Source organism: Numenius arquata, chromosome 1 (assembly GCF_964106895.1).
Source record: "Numenius arquata chromosome 1, bNumArq3.hap1.1, whole genome shotgun sequence".
NCBI classification, from domain to species: Eukaryota; Metazoa; Chordata; class Aves; order Charadriiformes; family Scolopacidae; genus Numenius; species Numenius arquata.
Genome location: NC_133576.1, coordinates 59,016,592 through 59,036,263, shown reverse-complemented (window position 1 = coordinate 59,036,263; position 19,672 = coordinate 59,016,592). Strand labels below are relative to the sequence as shown.

At 43.7% G+C, this 19,672-nt stretch overlaps 1 protein-coding gene across 4 annotated transcripts in view; it reads right to left on the bottom strand.

Annotated features, from left to right (window-relative positions):
- The window catches only part of GPM6B (glycoprotein M6B), a 32,674-nt gene extending 13,267 nt beyond the window's left edge, over positions 1-19,407 (bottom strand). For 2 of the 4 annotated variants that reach the window (XM_074144955.1, XM_074144966.1), the window contains exons 1-3: positions 19,331-19,391; positions 11,930-12,049; positions 1,037-1,223 (exon numbers count right to left, since the gene is read on the bottom strand). In XM_074144955.1, coding sequence (XP_074001056.1) covers positions 1,037-1,223; positions 11,930-12,049; positions 19,331-19,391 — 368 coding nt within the window. Of the gene's footprint in view, positions 1-1,036; positions 1,224-11,929; positions 12,050-19,330 lie in introns of all 4 variants that reach the window. The other 2 variants (XM_074144977.1, XM_074144988.1) reach the window with 2 other exon arrangements.
- Between the last annotated feature and the right edge of the window lie 265 nt (positions 19,408-19,672).

Sequence of the window (19,672 nt, the reverse complement as noted above, 5' to 3'; positions counted from 1 at the left end):
TCTTTTTTTTTCCCCTCATTTGTGCAATCCCAGTCCACCTTCTTCTAAGGGGGGATGTACAGAATGACACTTCCCCATTATTCCTGTCATCCCTTCAAACTTTGTGTCACCAATAAATACTAAATTTACCCTCTTTCAGATTGAAATTGTTACTCCTTGTTCTGTCACCGCAGGCCCTGGTGAAAACCATTTCTCCAACTTTCCTGTAGGTCCCCTTTAGGTACTGGGAAGCCACAATAAGGTCTCCTCGGAGCCTTCTCTTCTCCAGGCTGAACAACCCCAACTCTCTCAGCCTGTCCTCATAGGGGAGGTACTCCAGGCCTCTGAGCATCTTAGTGGCCCTCCTCTGGACCCACTCCAACAGGTCCATGTCTTTCTTGTGCTGGGGGCTCCAGAGCTGGATGCAGTACTCCTGATGGGGTCTCACGAGCACAGAGTAGAGGGGCAGAATCACCTCCCTCTACCTGCTGGCCACACTTCTTTTGATGCAGCCCAGGATACAATTGGCTTTCCAGGCTGCCAGCACACATTGCTGGCTCATGTTGAGCTTCTCATCCACCAACATCCCTAAGTCCCTATCAGCAGGGCTGCTCTCAATCCCTTCATCCCCGAGCCTGTATTGATACTGGGCATTGCCCTGACCCAGGTGCAGAACCCTGCACTTGGCTTTGTTGAACCTCATGAGGTTAGCAGGGGCCCACTCCTCAGGCCTGTCAAGGTCCCTGTGGATGGCATCCCGCCCCTCAAGTGAACTAACTGCACCACTCAGCTCGGTGCCACCTGCAAACCTGCTGAGGGTGCACTCAGTCCCACTGCCTGTGGCACTGATGAAGATATTAAATAGCATTGGTCCTAATATAAACGGGTTAAGCAGGATACATTGGTTGGTTGTGCATGAGCACCAAAAAAACCACTGAGTGCTGTTGGACAAAGAAGCAACCTAACATGCAGGGATGAAGGCTGAGGGTTGAATCTATCTCTACGCATTTAGCATGAGGGTGTTATGTGGAATAATGGAAATGGGAGGCATACTTACACTTCACTCAGCAAAGCATGGTCACTGGCAGTCGTGGAGAAGTGCTGCTCGAGGATAGACACGGTTCCTGTGAGCGCCACGTGGCCGCAGCCACAAAACAATGCTACCCCCGAGAAGCAGAGAATGGTTGCCACGAGCGAAGCATATGGCACTCCTCCTAGGCACTTAATGCAACATTCAAAGCAACCTATGCAGAAGAGAGAAAGCAAAAAAAAACATTATGAGCAAAAAGCAAATTATGAGGAAAAGAATATCCGTCCTCCATGAGGAAAAGCCACAGGGGCTAAAAGGCCCAGGCATTGACATGCTAAGCAAAAAATCTATAGGTGGTGCAAGACAGCATCACCCTCTAAAGCAGTGACCTACAGATCTGCTGGTATGGACTGAAAGCCCAGAAAGTGGGCTGAGTGCTCCTATCTCTACAGGATCAAGAGGAGATCGATGAGACAGCCTATGAAATGGAAAAAGAAAAAAAATCACTTGTCTAAAGTGATCCATTGCAATTCAGCTGCTCATGCAGAGCTCACCACGTTTCAGCATTACTAACAGCAGGAGCACCAGCTTCGCTGACTCCGTTCAAGAAGCCAGAGGAGCAAATACTCAAGGCAATGAAGCCTTTTGGAAAAGTAAGAGATACTTTGCACTTCCATTGGAAAAGGAACACGCTTAGGTCTGCAAAACTTAACTACCCTGCACTCACCCATGGCTCCCGAGTGTCTTTTTGTAGAAATCCGTATGAGGTTATAGGGATACAGATATTTTAACAACAGAAAAATTGAACGAGGGCCACAGAGTTGCATTTGTTATCGAGAGCAGTGAGATGAAGCTGTATTACAGAGACAATACATCTCCAGCTTTATAGGATACACTGGATTTACAGTGATCCCTGAATACAGTCTGCAGTAGCATAATCACAGTTTTAATGAAATGTATCATTTAAGCAGTCTGAGTTAACAAAACACCCCCCCAGAACCGCTGTTCTACAAACACTGTAATAAGGAGGTTGCAGCTGAATTGCCAGGTTCCTCCTGACCGTGTGGCCTGAAAACCCATCTGCTTGCAGAGCTGGGAAACGTAAATCGGAAACAAACACAGCTTTTAACTGCGCTATAATGGTAATGGCAATCCATACCAATTCATTACTTTAGGGTGATGGCATTAAGCTGTCTCCATTAATGTGCATTTCATACAACTGCGCAAAACACAAGCCATTAAGACAACGCTTAATGGAGCGACCAGCATCGCACGTCGCAGGAACAGCCCGCTGCTTCTACAGGAACCTACTGCATGGACAAAGCATTCGAAGGCAGGGAGGCAGCTGGCGAGTATGTACATCACATCACATCATCTTCCCACCCCAAAAATTCCTCACAAAGATCAGCAAGTCTCCATCCGCCACACGAGGCAAGTTTATTTTTATCCCCCTCCCTTTTCCACTAATGAATGAGTTGCAGAACAGGCACTTCCGTGAAGCACTGGGGAATAATATGCATCTGATAATTGAAAGCTTTCTCATTTCACAAGTGGGAAACTCTTCTTTTAGACAGTCACGAGCAAGTGTCCTAGTCAGGCTTAAGGAGCTATCACCACCGAAACGACTTACGAAAGGCCACTTTGCTAACTGCAGACAAGATTTAATTGTACAGAAACAAGCCTGGGAAGCTTTTATAGCCAAGCCCACAGCTGGAGTCCACTCAGTAGGAACTATCTTCATGACAATAATACTGCCGAATGAACAAACACTGCAGCTTAGCAGTGACGGGGCAAACAGAACCCGAATGCGCGCTATCAGAGGAAATCATCTCTGGTTTTCATCTTATCACAGAGGTCCAGAGTCAAGTTCAGACACCAGACCTTGCAGAGCGATCCTCTGCTTTGGGGAATCTGCCTGAGTGCAGCTCACGAGCCACACGCCAGAGGCATCGGCAGCCATACACACGAGGCTGGCTCGCCTCCGCAGCATCTGCTGCCGGGTCAGGCCCAAACCTCCAACGGTTAATCCAAGAAATGCTTGCACCTGGCACAGGATTAGCAGTGAAGGATTATCCAAGAGTAACGACACTCCGATCCTGCAGGCAGCTCTCAACACACGCATGTGGCCTCAGCCCAGCACAGACTGAATGGCCTTTGGGGCCACACTCCCACACAAGGTGACTGCTCCATGTGGAGGAGTTTGATCACCTAATCATGCTGATCCACAGATTGCTTCGCAGAAGGATCCCATCAGAGATAGGAAATAAAACCAGCTGGAAGCAAAGCCAAGAGACCCGTGAGGTCCAAAAAAAAAGCTGCCGGTTTTAGAAGCTGGGGGCAGCCTGCTTGACAAAACTCTAAAAAATGGTATTGCCATTTTTTAGAATGACAATTAACCCCTCACAAGTAGGTAGCTGTCCTCCCGGTACTCCACACCACACAGCTGGCTTTCCAGGCCACTGACAGAACATTCACCCTGGAGAGTTTATTGGGTCCCTTACCCAAACACACGGCAATACCTGCCACTAATCCACGGGCCCTCGAACACAAGCTGAGAGTGGCAAAGCCCCTCTCATCTCCCAGCCACTGGCAACTGCACATAGCACCTTTGTGGCCATGCTCTTGTGTCTTCCTCTACAGCCCAAGTAAAAAGGTACCAGAGTATCCGGGCAGCCTTTGCTTTATCAGTGCAGACCACGGCCAAGGGATGCCCTAAGAGGTGTCTAAAGCAACCACACTGTTTTGACAGAGGCAGAGAAAACTGCCCAGATGTGGAACTGCAGAAACTACTTGCCCTAGCACCTAGACTAAAAAAGGAAGCCTAGAGACTTCAGTTCACTGGGAAATAGCGTGCTGCAAGCCCAGGGAGCATCCCAAACCAGCACGTTTCCAAGAGACAGCATCCGTCCCTGTCATCCAGTCGTCCTTCTGCTCCAAAACAGACAGCAGAGCTGCACAGCCTCCTGCCAGGGGGTAACTAACTGTGGGATACAACCCCACCACGCTGCTGGGGCTGCCAGACCCCCCACAGATCCCACTGTGAACACTCTATGAGCAGCTTAAATCCATACCTAGCTCGAGCAATGTAGCTGGGTTTATAATTTTGCTATAAAGCAAGCCTAAAACAGTACTGCCGGGAGCAGCTTTCAAAACCAGCTAAAATGTGAAGCTCATCAAGCACTAATACGCTCACCAAGCTTCCCAAACAAGCACTGAAGCAAATCAGAGGATTTCTGAAAAAAAAATGAAAGCCTTCCAGGAAACGTGCTTTAGGTAACCCCAAGTCAGTAAGTATCTTCATACAGTACAACTGAAAACCCACCAAGATGTTTGCCTAGCTCATGGTCACAAAACAACTTGCTAACGCACTGCTGACAACTGCAGGCTGAAGGCCTGTGAGCTCAAGCTGACAAAAATAAGTAGCTTTAAAATAAGTTTAGTTCCAGTTTCCTGCTAGTTTTTACTTTCCATACGGCCAACACGGCGAACTTTTCAGCTGTATATCCACTTCCAACACAACAGTGTAAAATGATTTAAATATGAAACTGTACAGCGCAAACACACATCACTGCATCTCCCCTTTCAATGGCCATTTTGTGCGAGGCATCTCTAGAACCTTTTGTGCAACTCAGCAGAATAAAAACATTTTTTGTCCTCAGGCTGGCGAGCAGCAGTTGCCATGGAGGCAGGTTAATAACAGCCCAATGATTTGCCCAGAGCTGCCTGTGATCTTGGCTACAGATTTAACACACTCTCAGAAGGAGGCCAGCTAAAACAAGGACTGAGATTATTCTCTAGGGAATGAATGCTATTAAACACACACATACACACACAAATATTCTTGCTGAAGGACAAAAATAAAGAGAAGAGAAAAAACAGGAACCGGCTATTCTTTTAATCTCCTGGAAACTATCAGTCACAGGAAATTGGTAAAGGATGAACCTACATATGTACACAAATCGGCAATTGGTTGCTTAATGTATGAAGAACAATTATACAATCTACCCAGCAGTGTACGGGCTATTGCATATATGCAGGGGCTTAGCCATTCAATTTCCCATGTCAAGCGGCAATTGTGTGGCTAAACCTTCTTTGGTACTTTAAGTATGGCTTTAAGATTTAAACTCAGAAAAGCAAGGTAATGCAGAATTAATGGCAAGCAGCCTTAAAAAAAAAAAAAAGCAAAGCAATTCTCAGACTCTAACTCATCCTACTGAGGTCAAGATAGAGTGGAATGACAAAATCTGTGCTTTGAAAATGACAAAAGACAATGCCGTGGGATCAGGCAGCTGTCTTGAGTATTCCCAGGGCTTGCTCTAGGAAGTTCACACACCAGCTCTTGGAGCCCAGACTTGAAAAGCTGAGACAGACACACGTTCACAAAGTCATCCTTCAAAGCAAAGCGTGGAAAACATTATGTAAAGAAAGAGTGTCCACACCTCCTGGACAGAAAACCAGCCTGTCCTCTAATGTCCCAAACTCCTCATAGGTTGAACAAGTGTCTCAATGTATCTCAGGTATGAGCCATTGATCCCATAGTCAAGGTCACTATGGAACAAAAACTCAGGCAACAAAGAAAACCTGAAAGGTTAGAAAAGCTCTCCATTTCAGGGAGCTAAACCTCCTGTGGCTGTTTTCTGAGTTAGTTCTCAGTCTCTTCCTTAGAAGTTTCATTTCTTCTCCTCCCAAAAATCTGTCTTGCTGTTCTGAAAGATGAAGCAACGGGCACCGGTTTTTCTCATCCCTTACTTCCTGTAATTGTGTAATGCGTTTTTAGAAATCCTGGCATGTTGGACACCTGTCCAGTTAATACGTGGTAGAAATGACACTACATGTGCCGCCAAAGGAACACGATCTCTATTGGCTTCAGCACCACAGCTCGGGGAGCACACGTGGAGGAATTGTTTAACGAAGACGAAGGTTGCAAAAGACCCAAGGAAAGAAAAAGCACTAGATAACATCTTAAATGAAAGCACCAGATAACATCTTAAATGCAGCCATTGCCTGTAAACCGGGCACATTATTACACATCTATGGGAGCCAGCTGTTGGGAGCATTACTTCCAATTCACAAATAAATGTTAAGAGGAGAACTCAATACTTTACATTCACCTCAGTTTCCCCAGTGCTGAAGATTACCCAATACCAAGTGAGTCCCAATACCATGGGAGTCCTAAACCACCATGGATCTTTGTCAGAAAATCAACTTTATGTCAATGGAAGCAAATGCCAATTTTACTTGCTGCCACCTACTGTATTTTTTAAAATCTCCATTCTGAATGGCTTATGCACACTAGGATGTACATTTTCATACCTTACAGCATGATTGACAGCTGCAGGGGAAGCAGCGAGGAATATGGGAATGCACTAATACATTAGAAGCAAAAACGGAATTTACCTCCTTCTTCCCTGTGTGAGAATAAGCCAGTACCTGGCAGTAAGATAACTTCTCACATCTATCACCCACACCGGCAGCCAAGGGTCAGTGGCAAAAGTACAATAAGATAAAACATTTAATCTTACAAGGGTTAGTTTAAAGCATGTGACAAATTTCTCTCCACGCTTTAATATGGGCACTAAAATAAAAAGGCTGTGTGTTAAATCACTTGGAAGTCTTTGTTGAAGCTCTATCCTTACCTATTCCTGTTCATCTTAGATTTTGCTGATTAACAAAACACGACACAAAGCTAAAACCTCTGTTATTAATTACAATAAATACTCACCACACTTTTCGATTAAGTACATTAAACAGACTAAGTGATGAGCTTAACAGAAAATGCTTTATTTTCCTCCCACAAACCTCTTAAAGCTCTTCCACAGAAAATTTCCTTCCAAGTTCAACATTCCCTAATTTTGTCTTTTTGTCCTCTCCAAATCAGAAGTTGTGAAATTAACTTATACTGAAAATTACCTCTTCACAAGAGCCAGAAAACTTAATGTTAGGGTACTTTAGTCTAGCTAGATCAGGTAATCTCCCCCCTGCATTTGCATCCCCCTCTCCCAGAGTTGTAAATCAATAAATAGGCCTTCGTAGCTGGCATAGTATGTGTGATGGAGAAGACATGACCTTTGGAAACCACAGCCATCAAGGCTGCCACAAAGGGTGAGACATGAAATCCAGCAATACCACTGCTCTCGCCCTTCACAGTGGCGAGCATGAGATGCTTCATTCAAGTGAAATGCTACGAGATCTAGGGTAGTCCCATTCATTCAGTAAATCTCATTCCAATCTCTGCTGTTTAAGAGCTACTCAATGACCTCCTTTCTGAAGGTTATCAGTTTTAGTTATAACTTCTCCAGATACTCTTGCTACATATAGAAGATACTTGGTTTCAGCACTGCCATACAGTCAGTTCCCCACTTCTGAGGAGTTATTCATTGTCTATTAATCAGTTTTAAGTCTGCCATCTTTAAATTTCATTAGATGCTTCCATATTCTGGTGTAGCACAGAAGTAAAAGCCCTTGCTCATGCCTCCTGGGCTGGAACAGGCGCAGAGTAATCAGGAGAACTGGTGCACACTAACAACAAGCATCTCACAGCCTGGAAGCATCATTGGCAGACTCCTTTTTAAATCCACAAAGCACCAAGTATCTCTGTGGTACTGTATGAGTAATGATAGTAAGCTGCTCCTAATACTCCAGCAAAAATACAGTAAGCATCGGTTTAAAATCAAGTGCATTTTTTTTTAACATGATTAACAAAAAGAATCCTTGCAGAGATTATCAGTGTTCAAAATGGAGAAAAGGCTATTTTATCAAGGCAACATTTCTCTCTTCTGGATGCTGTTAAATGACATAGAGAAGACTCTAAGAACAGACAGCAGTAAACAAAACCCCCTTTTTTCTTCAAATCTCAGGCCCTTGTTATAGAAAAAAAATTAGCATTCCCATTGTATAGAAAAAAAACTAGCATTCCCATTGCAGGAATGAAACCTGTTTCATGCAAGGACGGATGATCCAAATGGTCTTTTACAGGCCTTATCTAATTTATCTTCTTCAAATTTATTGAAATGCACACACTCCCCATCTATATCACTCCCAGCCTCAGCAAGGCTCATTAAAGCTCACAGGTGTTCTGAAGGCGTCTTTTTCAGACAGTGCAATCTATGGAATATGAATCACTACATCCGTGTTTATTGCAAGCGCCCATCCCAGGCGTTTGCTGGGTGAGAGCAAGGGAGTCAGACCTGCATGGGAAGAACGCCACTGCCCTACAAGACAGTGGGACGAGAGAATTGCTCTTGTCCAGCTTTATTGCTCTTGGACAAAGGTCAGGCAAAACTTCATTTTAATTCATGTCTTCTCTGTTTTACTTTTGGCCCACTAAACAGTGGAAACCACAGCAGAAGAAAAATACCTAATTTATACTTTGGAGAAGGTCTTACTTCCAACAGGTCTATATGGGAATCCATATAGAGGATTAATATTTGAATATTTGATATTGAATCTATAGATGAGGATGGATATTTTTTAGCTGTCACCCCTGCAGAAAAAAATTAAGTAGATGATTAAAAAAAAATTCTTCTCATATAAAGAAGCTTTGGCATTATTCCTCCTGGAGACTCATTCTAGTGTTTTACTACCCAAAATAACCCTTGGGGCTTTTGCACAGCCTGAGCATGTGGAAGGACGCATTGACAGGCAGAGCTCAAAGTGCAAACACCTTGCACCAGCAAGGGCAGCCTCTGGTCCAAACTGCGGCTGTAAATCTCAACTGAGATATCAGCAACTCATTGCCCAATGTGTCTGAAGACGTGCCTCCTTTCTACCCTCACCCTGACCTCACTCCCCTTGCTTCACCTATTTTTCTCTTCTTGGAGAAACACTCAGTAGGGTCAACATGGAAGAACTGCTGCTTCAGTAGGTGCTAGCCCAAGTGATTACTCGAGCCAAAGAGGTAAAACAGATGAAGCGATGAGCAGGCTGCCAAACATATTCAAAATGCCTGAAGGTCCACCAGACAAGCTTGCTGGAGCAAGTACAAAAGCACCTGAGCATTTCAGTCCCATGGGCTACTTCAGCAGTTCTGTACAACCTTCTGTAAGGACATTTGAGTTTCCTTGATTCAACCATGCTCCAAGACCCACCTGTACTTGGCTGACATAATTTTTAAGGCTGGCTTTAATCAAAGGTGAGCATCTTACCTGGAAGACTGGAGTTGAGACTCTGAGCTCCACCTTTCTGGCAGCTGTAACTCACCTCACTCTCCATCAGCCTTCACACTCAGAGCCAGACTTTTGACACACGGGATTTCAGCCACCGCTACCGACCACTTCCCCAGTTGACTCCTCCCTAGCTACAAAGAAGCAAACAGAAACACAACCTCTCTCTCCCTAGAGCTGAAGGCCAAAAACAGCGTTTGGGGGGATTTCAGCCTGGCCGATCTAAGATTCAGAAGGTAAATTCTCCATTTCAGAGGTAACTGAAGCTGTCAAGATCTTCCCAGACGTTTACCCAACCACGGAACTAGAGGAGCAGTAAGAAACCTGAGCCACAACTTGCAGAAGTCCTTTGCCTTGCAACAGCTTTCATGCAGGTATTCCCCCAGCTTAGTCCCCACCACACCATTTTCAAAATTTAAGCTTGCTGCAGTAAGGGAAAAGGCTGTTTCGATGAGATACTCCACATTCGCATGCCCTTATGTGCTCAGAAAGCAGCTGAAACACCTCCTGGCATCTGGGGGAAGCAAGTTAAGGGGAAAAAAAAAAAAAAAAAAAGATTCCCATAAAGCAAACAACGCCCACCCAGCCTGGAAAACTACCTACAGCTAACCTCGTGTTAAACAACCATTGCTAAGTTTCTCTTACTAAAGAAAAAGATGGTACTTTGCTTCCTGGGAAAAAATTGTTTTAGGCATTTTGAAAGGCTCATTAAGTTTGCAGGTGTTCTGGGGAGGTCTTGGTTCCAGCACCGCAGTGAGTATCCCACGCTGACTCTTCCCCTGTGTTGCTCAAGTGCTGCATTAAAGCTTAAAATGGGGAGGGGAGATCACGTCGTATGTGGAAACCCTGAGAGAAGAGGTGGATGCCACCAGGACTGCCACAGAAGTGCTCTCCTAGCAATGTCCATTCGGACACTGACAAAGGAGACAAAGTAGAAATACCCACATGGCAAAGGCATCCAAGAAATAATGTTGCTTGTCAAAAGAAAGTGAGAGTTTATCTCAGCACACCAGCCAATGCCACCCAGCAGTGGGGAGCTGTATGCCAGTACAGAAGGGAGGCATGCTACAGCCGTGACTTTCGTTGTGACTGAAACGACATTTTCCTTCCAATCTAAGGGACAGGAGCAAAGACCATTTTCACCGTGGCTAATCCATCGTTGGCAGATTCGTCTTACTCAAGACCTGTTCAGAGCAGTTTCACTGCTGCCCAGAAACCTTTTCATTTCCTTAAGCACAGCCATTTAAAGCGTCTTCCCTTGAATTGTTATTTCTGGGCTTTGTTGGTGAGGTTTTTTTTTTACCTCCATCAGCAAGAACCCTTTCATCTTCAACTCCTCCATGACAGGCACCACATTTACCTGCATGATAACTTCAGGAAGCTTCCCAAGGCAGCCTGCATAGGGTTCAGTTGCTGAAACAAGGGTTTCTAGCACCATTTTATGTGCCAGACTCCCAGCTGCTGTGACAGAAGGCCGTGTGTCTCCTCTGCGTTCCGGCTCATCCGTGCCAGCACATACGGACGTGTCTCGTCACTGGGGGGCAGAAGACCCTGACAACCAGGCACCTGGCCTGCTCCCTCTGTGTCCTCCTTCCCAGGAAGGCAGCTTTCATCATCTGTCGCTCCTTCCTCAAGCTCCTATTTCTCCCGTGTATAAAATATGCCACGTGCACTGATCTGAAGTTTGGGAATGTCTTCCGGCAGCTCTGAGTCTGTCACCCAGGTAATTTGTCGTAAAATACGGCCAAAATGAATATTGATATTGAAGATGGTGATCATGATTTGCAACCTAAGTATTTGCCAAAGGAAAAAAAAAAAAAGCCATTTTGAAATACATAAAACATTTGAATCCTAAAGAACAAACGTGTGTGAAAATATAATGGAAAAGGGAAGGATTAGGCAGCAAGCTTCGGTGAATATTTCCCTGCAGTTGCTGTTAAAAGTCTCTGATGCGGAGGCAGGCATCTCCAGCAAACAAGCTGTCAAGCAGGCTTCAGTCAATCAGCTCCATAAAGAGAAGAGGATAGAGCTAGCTGCAAATGTATCTCTGAGCATTTGCATCCTTTGCTGTGTTAACCCTCAGTCAGACTGGAATTTTCCAATGCAATCAATCGTGTGCTTGATTTCAGGTGCCTTTCTGAGATGCTTCAAAACTAAATTCCCCCCAAACTCTTAAAATGAAGCTCCAGGAAAACAAAATAGGATCTTCCTGAGGTCTCAAGCAAGGTATTGAAGGGACAGGTATAAGGAATCACCAAATCATTTTTAAAGCTTCAGCTGAAATCCTCTGTTAGACTCTGACATACACACTTACTTCTTCTAGCAAGGGAAAAATGCAAAGAAAAATCATGGAATATCATCTAGGAAGCATATTGTAGGAGACCAGCAGATCAGATGTGCTGTCACTGCTTTCAGGTCAATTACTGCATTTGTGGCTGATCAGTTTGATAGATTCATCTGCATACAAACCCCACACTACGCCGACTCACCTGTAAACAGTTTTGAAGCAATCGGGCAGGACAGTTACAAGGGAGGTGTCCCTCACCACACATTATCGTCCTTCAAGCATTAACAACTGAATTTAAATTTATGTCAAGTATTCACATAAAAGAACTAGATTCCTTACAGCCTTAACAAACAAAACAAGAAAAATAGAAGAACATTTATCTTAAATTGTTAGGACTAGTGCAAAGCATTAGATTTATGCTACTACCATTTCTGAACTCTCCATTTCCCTTTCACCCAGCCCTTTATTTACCTTGAATCCCCAAAGGACTAACATTGCCTCTCAATGCTGGCACATGATGGTACCGGTGTGGCCTTGAACTCCTGTACATCCAGTGGTACCTGCCAATTTCCATTTCTGGTCTGGTGATCACTGCCAATTTCAGGTGGTAAAAAGTCAGTGTCACCAGCAAGTTTTAGTTCAGCACTTTCAGTCATTTAACTTTAAAAATAAGAGCCCAGAAAAACACGTTGTAGTTTCAGAACTGAAACGACATAACTTTACCAAACCAAGGGAGGGGTAGAGCGGGACATCGACAGGGAGACACACAGGTGTTAAGAAAGGTTGAGTAGCTCAGACTCCACCTAGGATTTGAATTAAACATGTAAGGAAGGACTCTCTATTCCTTCTCCCCACCCGCTCTCACATTTCCCTTTCTTTGTCCATAGCAGAGAGCTTTGCTCCAGCAGTAAATGAAAACAAAGTCACGGAAAACCACGTTACCTGTTTTTTTTAAAAGACTCTAAATCTGTCAAAGAAAATGGTTATTGCCATGTGTTTCACATAGGCTCTGCTCACATCCAAAAACCCGGAGCAAGTATGTTAAAGCAATCTTGTTCCAGGTTTACAGTGAAGGAGAGCAGTTATCCTTCTCCTCGCGTTTTCAGAGGACAGATGAAGCTCAGCAACGAGACCCCACACGCAGTACCACACCTGACCTGCTCGCACACTCATCCCACACTCATCAAGACCCCTGAAAGAGGCCACTGGCAAAACAACATCAAACCACTTTTGAACCTACATGTTCCCCCTCAGCACCGTTATGGCTTTGTCAAAGCTGTCAGGGCAAGAAAGACAGATCTTTATCTAAAATGCACCAGCATCCCACTCTGTGGTGGCTAAATGATAAAGTAACCATCATCTGGCCAAAATAAATTCAATTCAGCAGCACTCGGGCAGGTGGAGGAAGCAAAGGTCACGATGCTGAAAACCCATCTGCCATAGACTAGATCAGGGACAAATTTTGGAGGGCAGGGGGAGTAGGAATCCCACAAATTTCTGGCCCATGAGGGGCTAGGAAGGTCCTGGACCTGGTCCTTCTCTCACGGGTTTTTACTGCTACAAGTTCAACACAGCTACACTTACATAAGTCAAGAAAGGAAAAAAATCTTGGCCTGAAATCCACATGCTGGATCTAGAGGTTTGAAACAAGAATTTGTTCATCTCCTAGACTGGCAAATGAACTACAATACTAAAACAGTCTTTTGGGTTTGGGATGCAAACTTAATATCAATGGCACTCTAAAAGGATACTTTGTGGCTTGGTATTTCTCCCCTCTCTGCGACTTACACACAAATCAGCAAGCAGGTATCAGGTAGTATATTTTTCCTAAAAGACATTATTCCACTTTCTACAGTTTATCCTTCCTTTTAGGAAAGGCAAATTCCACATCTTATGAACATAACCAAATTCAAAATGTGTTGAAGGCATCCTTCCAAATTGACTGTGCATGCTCAGGATGATATCATCTCCTTCTGCTTACGCAGGAACAATCCTGTTTATGAGATCACAGGAGGCGCCATAAAAATTTAATTTGATACAAAATGGAAATAACAGAATTGCTCGCTAGTACTGCATACCATCTGCCCTCTCCCTCACAAATGTTTGCCCCCTGTTTTTTTGAAGCTACTTACTGGACATCAGCAACAGATTAAGACTACTTTTTTTTTTTTTTTTAATTAAAAATAACAAGCTGCAAAGACTTCTGGGAAGAAATGAATTCTTTATTTGCATTGCAGCAGCATCTAGACCAAATCCTTGGCACTAAAAGGATTTTATTCTATCATGCCTGAACCTACAATTCGAGACTTCTCCTGCAGCGGCTACAAAACCTCCTTGCTCAGGGCAGCAGAGCAGGCAGCTGCCCTTCCCTCTTAGCCTGAGGGGACGCTGGTGAAGTCACCGCTGTCTGCCGTGGGATGAACATCAAACCCTGAATCATGGAGACAGCGTGTAAACTTTTTAGCATCGTTCCTGTAAGTGAAAGTTATTCTATGAAGTTGTTTTTTTTTTTTTTTAAAAATAGTATTTTCTGGTTTTGCAACAACAGGGCTCCCTTCATTAGGAGATGGCTCAAACTCTGTAAGGAATCTCAGCTTTTCTACTGCTCTGCAAAGAGCCACTTCTCAATGGCTGTTTGGTAGCCCTTACCACACATCTGGCATGTTCTCTGAAGTTGAAGAGCATCTTTTTGTGACTTCACTGGGACCTACCCAGGCCCACTCATGCAAAATTATCACCAGGTCAAAAGCCCCACAGGCTTCAGTGGCATAACAACTACAGCACACAGTACATATGAATTAATTCATATGTACTTAATTCATACGTACATACGTTCTCAAGTACATATGAATTAATGAACTCTGTGCCCTGAGTAGTTAGGAGAGGAAATACATTCAAATGACTTCTTTACCTCTTGCTTTTTGAGGACTTAACTACACTAATTGCATTCCACGGTCTAGGTTACAACACTCTCCATGCACAGCCAAGCTCCTACAGCTCGAGGCCTCCTGTTTGGACCAGGCTGTACTCGATCCTGCACAGACGCAGCAGCGACAGGAGAGACAATGTTTTCATGTCACACCACACAGGCAAACTGATGGCGACTGTGGTGTTCAATATTCATTGGGATGAATCATCTCGCATGCTTGCAATAAAATTCCCAGTGCCCAACATCCTCACACTTGCTGCCCTTGGCATATGGTTTTAGAGGAAACAAACAGTTAGGACATTCATCTGTCGCAGCCGACGAAGCAGTCCACGGGAGCACAGAGAGGGCTGTCATTTGGTCGTTTATGATCTGGTGATGAATATTGCATTAGGAGCAAGGCTGGCTAGAAAATGGGGAAAGGTTAGAGTAATCGAAGGGGGCTCCCCCCACCCTCTTCTCTCCCCTCTTGAGCCCCATTGCTCCCACTGCAGAGTCCATTGTGCATGTGCAGTGCCATCTGGGATTCCCCCCCCGCCCCGGCCCTGTTACCATATCCCGTGACACATATGTCTAGGTTTTCTGCTTTCATGAGGTCATTCAGAGCAGTATGAGTACGTTCTCCGAGCATTTTTCAACCCCCTCCTATTTAGAAACCAAATCCTATTCATTAAAACCTAACTCACTAAGCCTGCCAAATTATTATCCCCAGAATATCGTGTGTCCCAGATTCTCCCTGGGCTGGACCTCTCTTCCTACAGTCATATTCTTCAGGGACTTAAAGCAGTTGTTGTTTTCAGGGGATCCGAAACACCAATAAACTGCTTGAAATGGGAAAAAACATGCAGCATACTAAAAATCTTTAAGCGGCTTGACAGCTCTGAAATCACTGTGTAAGCCTAACGTTAAGGGCGTACGTTTGAAAATTTTGGCTAATAGCAATAACGTGTATATAAAAAAAGTAATGAAACAGACATTTTTCTGTGATGCATGAAATTGTTGTAAGCTCGCTAAGAACTTCACTAAAAGTGAAATAAATTGCACATTAATTCACTCCCTTCTCACATTGCACTTCAGCAGCTCCGTTTACACAACCACACACAGTTATGCAGTTGTGTATAGAGAAGTATTTTCTTTCTATTTTTGAGTAGCATGTACTTGTCTATTTAGAGTTTAAAATCGGAAAGATCACTTCATATACAATAAACAATAATAAAGCTTACAGCCATTCCTGAGCACAAGGTCTTCTTCCATGGAAAGCACATTAGTAGGGAAGAGCCAATTAAAAGGAACCTTGGGTACAGCTGCTCAGCCTGGTTTTCATTATTCCTCAGCGCAGCATATGCAATTTGAACATCGTATACATTCATATAAGGAAACTATATCGTAGCAAAATGACTTTCTTTCATCCTTCCATGTGTAATTGGTAAATTCACCATGGTCATCCACAGTTGGGTTTTTTGGTTGTTCTTTGAATTTTGCAACTTGGTAGTATTTCTCACAGTTAAATGAAAAAGGAAACTTATTGTCTCTGTTAATGTGTATCAGGATCTATATCCTTCACTGCTGATGCAAAATGGCATTTCGTTTTTCATATTTATTCCACCTCAGTAAATCTGCCTGCCCAGTCCTCACGTTTTGATTTAATTTAATGCCTGCAAGATAAACCCTGTCATTTGTAATAATTTGTAAACCTTCATCTTTAAAATGCATCCAATCTGTCCTGCAGCCCTGTAAAGTATCTGTTAAACATTTTGCTTCAGCTTGCTCATGGTGTTCTCTGATAAGGGCTGCTGATACACAGCATAAAGCTGACTTATTTCTTATCTCCATCAACATGGGTGTTGTTCCATTTCCAATTAAAAAAAACTGGGGCAGCAGCCACTCATCTGGGTGCAGGGAAACAAATGTCTGATAAACACTGAATCCATCAGCTGGGCAGCATCGCTGCCTGAATCAGGCAGGGGATTCATGAAAATAATTATTAAAATCTAAAACTGGAATTCATATACAATTTAGTGAACTTTAAAAATCTAAGTGAGATCAACCATTTTCTTTTATCAATCAGCAGACATTCATAAAGCACATTAGCTTATGTAAATTGTCCAAAATAGCTGGCCATTCGCATTTGCCACAGGGAAGGAAAACACAAACCAGTACCCGTGTGACACCACCATTCAGATCTGACTGTATTAGGTGCTTGAATTGAAAATCACTCTTGCTGCTCATCGCAAGAGCTCAGGCAGTATCACTTTTCAGCATCCTCCTCCAGAGTACAGGGAGCCCGGTATATAGGGGCTAGTAGCTGGGCATGCAGTCCTAGCCCAACTTCCTCCAAGTATTTATTCTATACAATTACAGGACATCATGAGGGAGTTCCTTGCATTAAAAAACATAACCTGGAAACCTGGAGTTTAAAATTCCAGTAAAGGGAAAAAACTTTAAGCTGAAAAGTACAATTTGCTAATAGTTAAATGCAGATACTTTCCCCTGAACGTGGCAGTGCAAAGCATACCGAGTGGGATCTTCTCTTGCTCAGTATTAGCAAAAACTACATCCCCCAAACCCCCTCTGGCACTGGTTTATCTCCTTGGACTTTGCAATTCATTTCTGGTAGGAAGAGTTAAAAGACTTTATGACAGCGCTTCAATCGCTTCGAGCTATGGTGGCTGCCTCGCAATCACTGCATCCAGGGCATCTCATAAAGGACGGCCATTACACTAAGTCCAGGTGGGATCTTGGAGGAAGAAGCGCTGCAAGCCCAGCAAGCCTGTAAGGCACCGCAGGCAGGAAATCCAGTCTGGACAGCAAATGGACACATTTTTGAAGGCATCAGCTTCTGGTTTACACCCCAAAGTGACACGGCAGCATTTTCCAGGAAGTTTCTTCACACAGAGAAAAAGCTCATTTTTCTCCATGAGAGAAAGACGCTGGCAAAAGAGCCCTTTTGAAAAATCCTGCTATTTCAGAGGTATCTGATGGCTGCTGAACCCATCTAGAAACCTGACTGGGCTAGACAGTCTTAGCACTTTGGAAAATCTGCCCCCCACCCCCACCCCGAATATGCCTCCTACATCAGTGCTTCATGGCAGGAACTTTACAGGGGAATCTGGGCTATTTATTTTGCTGCTGAAACTAGGAGAAGGACTCTTTCTGCATTTTAATTTGCTGCGAAACATATTGGGAATTTATGGGAATAGAAATAAAGAGCAATGTGAGAGACCATGTGTTACTTTCAGAAATTAGGGAACTGGCAAGAACAAAGCCTTGAAGTGTTACATACACATACCTATGTAACAGATCCAAAGTATAAAGTTATCACAGAAAAACTAGGAAATGGTGGCAAAATTAAGAGAGGAAGTTCCCCTGCCTGCATCCTATGAAAGCAACAGATCAACAACCTCGACTTGGTAACAGATTTACCGTGCTACATGTTGTGCTTTTCATCCTTGCCAAAATAAAAGGGAAACCATAAACTCATCGTAAACACACTCAGCAACACATTTCGTTTTGCACAGCTGCTAATGCATACAGACAACTTCCTTTGGTGTTTATTGTACATGAGTTCTATGCGTTGAAAAGAAACTCATCAATCAGAAGAAAAAATTGCTGTAATTTTTGAAGAATGATCTATGAGTTCAAGACGGTTTTATAGTCAAGGTACCGAGGACATTTTGTACATTAATTACTCAAAGTCTGCAATGAGGTGGGTTATTGTCCACATACACTAATGGCTTTCAGAGTTTAATCTCTCATCAGTGGACCTCCTTTTGTGAAATCCCTAAGGGATTATGTAGTACTATGTCTAATCACTTGACAAATTTCATTTACTTGAAACTGAAGCTAGGTTTAAATTATACAAAGTGTGTAGGAGAAAGCAGATTCAAAGTAGGAAAACAAAATCTGCTACTGGACAGTACTGGGATTTATCATTACATTCGTATCTGAACTGTTTAACAATAAAATAAACAATTTTACCTGGGGAAACTTACTAGTTGTGTATCAGTTCCATATGCCTATGAGACACTCAGATAGCTTTAACTGACACACAACAGGTTCAAAAGTATACTATGACTCATGTAAAAAGGCAGTGGAAATTTAAATAACTTTGTTACTGCTGTAATACTGAAAAAAAATACGGTCCGCTACACTGAAGAGGGACATCAATTATATGATGCAGAAACAAACCAGTCCCTTTGCTAGTGGAATTTACCCTCTGAAGTTCAGCATTCTAGACCAAATAAATCACCTGTAAGGCTGGGATGGATGAAACACCTCTCTCTTCCTCTGCTGCCATATCCCTACCGCAGAACCGCTGCCAGGGAATTGTTCTCTCCACTAAGCAGCAATTCTTGGTGATTAACACATCCTGAAATCTAATGTTGTGAAACTCATGGCATTATTCCCCCTTATCATAGTGCAGGCAGACCTCTACATAAGCACAATTTGCCAGACAACACCATTTAAAATTAAGAGTAGTGTTTGGCACCAAGCTAACTGAACAAAGGTTGTGTGATATTATAATCTATTATACGTTATTATAACCTAGGTCTCCCACACTGCATTGCAAAGCCTTGCTACATGGCTAGTCTTGATGAAAACACCAGATTATGGCTCTGAAAACAACATGCAAACACACAGGCACACGCTACCTCTGTAAACCAAATTTACCAAACCCCATCAAAGACGCAGCAATAGCAAGGCTTCTTTCACAAACATCATTTCTGATAGGGTTAGAACAGATTCAGAGCAAATACAGACGCAGACAGAAAGATTGCTGCTCTATTAATTTGTTGTCAAGCCATGCAGGAAAGGACGGCTGAAAGCCCGAAGATGCAGTAATGATTGTTTAAGAGCTATTCGAAAAAGTGACAAAACTGGCCTAAACCTCTTTAAGCCCCCTGAATGAAAAGATTTAAACAGGCTATTGTTAGACCCCTGGGTACCTTTTTTCTCTTGGCTTTGTTCTGCATTTTCCTCCGCTGCAGTTTCCATGGCTGGCTTCATACCATCCACCAAAAATGCCGCCCCCCCCTCCCCCCCCAGCAAGCACTTTTTCTCTTCGCCTCCTTTCTCACTCCCTTCCGTCTCCTATTTACGGCGGCGGTGATTGAGCGGCTCTGTTCTCCCCTACAGTAGATTACAGTCCTTTCCAAAAAACGCCAGAAAAGTCTTGTCAGCTTCAATTTCGCTCCGCTGACTGGTCCACGAGGAGCCGTGCCAGCCAGCGCTCAGCCATACGTCACTGCGGTCCCCAGCTATAAAATAGCCATCCTGCGCCCGACCCT